The 5,605-nt window shown below is 39.6% G+C and overlaps 1 protein-coding gene across 1 annotated transcript; it reads right to left on the reverse strand.

Annotated features, from left to right (window-relative positions):
* Window positions 1-1,491: 1,491 nt before the first annotated feature.
* Window positions 1,492-5,486, reverse strand: snrpa (small nuclear ribonucleoprotein polypeptide A). Its single transcript, XM_027161217.2, has 7 exons — window positions 5,349-5,486; window positions 4,321-4,397; window positions 3,988-4,160; window positions 3,000-3,161; window positions 2,649-2,825; window positions 2,485-2,573; window positions 1,492-2,106 (listed from the first exon to the last, which is right to left on the reverse strand). The coding sequence occupies exons 2-7, from the start codon at window positions 4,391-4,393 to the stop codon at window positions 1,947-1,949; spliced, it is 834 nt and encodes a 277-aa protein (XP_027017018.2). The 5' UTR covers window positions 4,394-4,397; window positions 5,349-5,486; the 3' UTR covers window positions 1,492-1,946.
* Between the last annotated feature and the right edge of the window lie 119 nt (window positions 5,487-5,605).

Raw genomic sequence — 5,605 nt, forward strand, 5'->3', positions numbered from 1 at the left:
TTGATAAATTTTAAAAATACTAAAAGTTTACGTTAATACTTTTTAATAATTCTTATCACCTCGCAGACGAACCTGATTGGACAACATTGGAATACATCACATCCGGTCGGCGTATCGGATGCAGTGTAGTCGCACAAGTTAAATTTTTTTAACGGATCCAAAAATTACGGATCTGCAGATGGTCGGCACCTCACGCAGCGACCTTGCGACTCTCCATAGGAAATGAATGACTTCCGGTTTATCGGCGGTCGTTTGTCGTGTGCAGTGTGAAGGCGGCTTTAAGGTTCTTCCAAAGATTAAAGAACCTAAGGCGGCTCCTCAATACAGAATATTCTACATTAGGTTCATTGCGCCTCTATGTTAGACTCTCCAATAGCTTTAGCTCATCCCAGATGCCTTCAGTAGGGTTTACATGGGATGGACATGACCAAGCTTGGATTAGGTCTTTCCAATCTTATCCTTCTTGTCCAAAAGGGATGATGTGGATGCAGGTTTTCATTCTACTCAAGCAGGAGAAACACCCGTTTCCACGTGTTAGATCAGTTAATCTTGGCTTTCGATAGACTCCGATGTCACTTCCGCACCGACACCAGTGCTTTCCGGGTAAGATTGGGAAATCCTTGATTTGGATCACTGGCATAAGCAGCAGATCTCAGAGATTTAGGATGTAAAACAGCTCCACATCACATAACTGAATGTCTTTACACACTCACAGAAATAAGGATTCTCCAATGGTTCTTTGGTCATGGTGAATGGTTCTACAAAGAACCTTTTAACACCCGTGGAACCCCCAGTTAAATGTTCTGCCTTTCCAACCTCCTTACTCTGCATGGGGGCCACAAACACTTGTGTACCTTTTCCAGGAAGCTTCACCACAGCTGTTTTAAACTTTGCCATAATAATGCATAAGCATTTGTAGCAAACATATAGCCATGAGTTATGAAATTCATAATTTGTTTACATTTGTTTCATTTCAATTGTGTATTCTGTACATCTTCTAAGTAGTTGAAGCAATTAAGGAACTCCAGTAAAACAGGAAGTCACGAGTGGTCAGACAGAGGTGACAACTCGAGTTGAACGAACTAAAAAGCAATTAAAAGGTTCGATTTTCAGCGTGATGTTTTCATAACCTTTTACCCATCTGTACAAAGTGTGCTCTTGTACCAGACTCTAGCTCTGACTGTACAGAACAACTTTTTCCCCCCACTCTGTATTATGAGAGTGACTCACATCTGCCAGATCCTTAACATTAATGTCAACAATATAGCCCCAAAAAAGTACAGCCCTATGTTGAGGAGCTCAGCGTTTCCAGAGATTTTTTTCTTCTTCTTCCCCTTTTTCCAGTGAATGTGTTTTCCTCCCTCTATGACTGACTGGTCCACAATTTCCAGACTGGAATCTATGCTTTTGTAAAGAAAAACATTAAATTCCTAGCACAGAAGCCACACAGTTAAGTCTGTAGGTATTATACCAATCAAAAGAAGTCAATGGTTTCATGATTTCATGATTTATTTGGAATGAAAATTAAAATCACTTAAATTATGATGTCTTTATTTAAGCAGGAAAGCTCCAGGTACAATGTCTGGGTGACCAGACCCTGGGTGCAATGCTTTTCAGCACTAAAGTATTAAAAAAACACAACTACTTACAATCTCCAGGTTCATCCTCTTCAGGAGGGATTTAAAAAGGGATAATAAAAAAAAAAGAAAAAGAAAAAAGAAACACCCAACCAAAACCTCTGACCATATCACTGAAAAAATAGCATGGGCATCTTTTATCAGGATACACACTCATTACTAATGAGTGTCCATCATACATTACCAGATTTAGCTCCTGATCACAGATCCCTGGGGTCCTGCCTTCCCTTCATAGATAACTGTTCAAAGAGGTGACACACTCATACATCTTGCTGTGGAATTAGATGCATCATGTAAGAGGTTGTTTGGTTATTTCTTGGCAAATGATATCTTCATTGCGTTGGTCTGTGTGATCTTAAAGCCCTGTAATGCTTCCCTGGCTGCGCCGGCCTGCACTTCGTTATCGAACTCCACAAAGGCGATGTCGTGACGACCAGGAACCAGGCGCACCTCCTTGAACCCTGGGAACCTGAGGAGGAGAGAAAAGAAGTCCTTAACTCAAAATAAAAAAAAAAAATAAAACAAAAACATTCATTCTGTACAAGATAACTCTATAAAAGAATGTTTGATCATAAATGTTTTCAAAAGATGAGCTCAATTAATAACTTGTTTGCCCTGAGAAAAGGTATTGCATCATATTAAAAATAGGGCATTTGCTTTATTAAACAGATCAAATGAGTTAGGTGTTAGTATTATACTAACATAGAAAAAAGAGTGCATTAATAGAGACATGCATTAATAGAGAATTTAGCACCTTCTGACCAATCAGATTTGAGAATACTACAGCATTAATATCTATGAAGAGTCAAAGCAACACGGATGTGAAAAATACATAAGGTTTGCTTACTGATTAAACAGCATGGACAGCATGAGCTCGTTGGTCTCTTCTGGCAGGTTGGTGAGGAACAGGATGTGATTAGGTGGGTTCTCCGAGATCTGTGGGTTCAAAACAAACCATAAGTCTAGTGCAAATTTGGTGAGGTAGCACTAAAAATAAATATTAATTCATACCTGCTGAGGCATCTGTCCTGGCATCTGTCCAGGCATCATCTGACCTGGAGGCATGGCACCTGGTGGCATCTGTCCAGGGCCCATACCTGGGGGTGGCATCATACCAGGAGGTGGCATGTAGGGAGGCTGACCTGGCATTGGCATCATACGAGGAGCCTGATTCATAGGTGGCATTCCCTTTAAAAACACAAAAAAAGGTTTCAGATTTTATATAATTAACAGTTCAAATGAGTTGCATTAAACTTAGATTTGTTGACTGATGAAACCCTGACTGAATATTAATATCTTTAGAGCAGTTTACAGCAAGAAACAACTCATACAGATTAAACCAAAATCTGTAGTTAAACTCACAGACATAGCAGCAGGAACTCCAGCCATGTTAGCACCAGCCTTTTTTGAACCTCCTGATTCGGCAGGTTTAGGCTTCTTCTTCTCCTTCTTGCGATCCCGCTCCACATACGTGCCCTTCATCTTGGCAATAATGTCCGAGTCTTGTTTGGCATACTGAATGCGCTGAATGGAGAAAACACCTGGTTACACAGCAGAGCTTGGACATCTCATGAATGTTAAGTCAAAAAAGTTATGAGACCTGAATGCTCTCTGGATAATGTTAGGTAGCTTGGCCCTTGCAGATAAAGATCATTTTACAATTCAGAAACAGGGAGGCAATAACAATAATTTATTGAAGAAATGGTTCCTTGGTTTCCCTAACAGGGAATATTTTCACAGCCTTAATTACTAGTAGAAATTTAAAATCAGTCAAACAACTTTTCAGAGCTAGGACTGAGCATGACAAACACATATACCACTCTGAAGTTTTTTGCTACTTTTTCCCTTATAACTTCAGAGCTTCCTACCTTTAGATAACAAATTGATTAATGAAGGTAATCATACACAGCTAACAACTTTCTCCACCTTTTTGGAGAACAAAAATGAAATAGTAAATAAAACCACAAAACATGCCTGCCTTACCCCCAGATGCCTGTCAAACAACAGTTAAACACATGAGGCAATAAGTGTCTCGTGGCTATTTTTTTAAAAATAAATAATAAAAAAGAACCTCTTACATCCTTCTTTTCATCCGGCTTACAAGACAAAAGCTCTTGAATTCTCGTAGATAAAGTGTAAATTACAATACAGATACATATGACAGCTTGTGTCCTTTCCCCTAGATTTTCCTCAGTCATGCTCAATGTTGCCTACTGTCCCACTATGCAGTGACAGGAGATATCATTTCCCAGTGGTTATGTGCCACAGCACCAGGTCCTATGGGTCCAACAGTTAGACATGACCAGACATACAAAGAAAGCAAGACTGTAATGAAGAAGCAGAAGCATACCATGGGTTTGTCATAAAAAGGAAAGCCCTGCATGGATCTCAGAGCGTTTGAGGCACTGTTGACCTCTTTGAAGATTACAAAGGCCTGACCCCTCATTTTGAGCGTCCGGGAAACAAGAATATCCAAGATCTGGCCAAACTGTGAGAAAATAGCGTACAGTGACTTCTTCAGTTCTGAGGAGAAGTAACAAGATTGACACAGATTAGTAGGCGAACAATTTATGATTTCCATGTGTGATTTCAGCAGTCTGTTACTCGCCATACTATGAAACCAATATAATATTGACCGACATGTAGACTATTTTTTATAAACTTTCTTCCATCATTGTCATACCATCTTTTTTTATTTTTTCATTCAGGTTGTTGATATAAATGGTGTGGTTTAGACGCAGGTCCTGGGTAGACATGACTCTGGGGAAAGAAACAATAGTTTAGAGAGTTCTGTTGTACCTGATAACTTGCATCATCATTATTAATAATACTTTATTTATAAAAAACTTTAAAAAACAGCCAAACCAGAACACATTATTAAACATACAGTGCTAGCATGCTAAATAAGACATACTGATCGTATCTAGATATAGAAATAAAAAGATGATGCGGATAATATAAAGGAATTAAAATAATAGAAAATTTTGGACAAAGGGACACGACAACTGCTCACGTTGTCTGGCTAGCTAAACAAGCTAAAACCTAGCTAGCACCAAGCTAAACACTGCACACGCAATTATGTTTAAACATACAGTATTTACACTGGTCGGTTTGTATGTGAGGTCTTGTATGTTTTGTTTGCACTGTTTTGTCTGTATTGTCCTGCACTGTTTGCACCAGGTTGCACAGATGCACTTTAAGTATCTAGGACTAACTTACTAATTGATTATAGCTCTGTCTTTTTTATGTAGCACCCTGGTCTCTTTTCACTGTGCTAAACAAGCTAAAAGCTAGCCAAACAAGCTAACCCACACTTAAAATGAGCTAAACAAGCAAAAAGCTAAACCCGAGCTAAACAAGCTAAACCCGAGCTAAAGGCTAAACGAGCTAAACCCGAGCTAAACAAGCTAAACCCGAGCTAAACAAGCTAAACCCGAGCTAAACAAGCTAAACCCGAGCTAAAGGCTAAACGAGCTAAACCCGAGCTAAAGGCTAAACGAGCTAAAGGCTAAACGAGCTAAAGGCTAAACGAGCTAAAGGCTAAACGAGCTAAAGGCTAAACGAGCTAAAGGCTAAACGAGCTAAAGGCTAAACCATTAGGCATAAGTCTTTTCTCTAAGGCTGAGTCCTAAATGTTTCCTATAAGCACTAAGTATAAAAACCAGCTATTACACAACGCGTATTACATCAATTATAAACGGATAAACTTACAGCGGGTAGAAAATAACCGGTAACGACAGAAAATCGGTTAGGAAGACAAACTGAAGCAAGAAACACGCGCGTTACCGGAAGTTCCACCTTTTCTGCGACCGGAACTTTATCCCTATACGCTCTCCTATTGGTGTACTCTTTCACTTTCCGTGTTCACGCGATTTTTTCATTGGATACGACACAGCAAGCGCTCGAATCTTGTTGATCTGATTGGCCAGCATGTGTCTAGAGCGTACCAGTTTATTACGCTCGGGTAG

Source organism: Tachysurus fulvidraco, chromosome 13 (assembly GCF_022655615.1).
Source record: "Tachysurus fulvidraco isolate hzauxx_2018 chromosome 13, HZAU_PFXX_2.0, whole genome shotgun sequence".
NCBI lineage: Eukaryota > Metazoa > Chordata > Actinopteri > Siluriformes > Bagridae > Tachysurus > Tachysurus fulvidraco.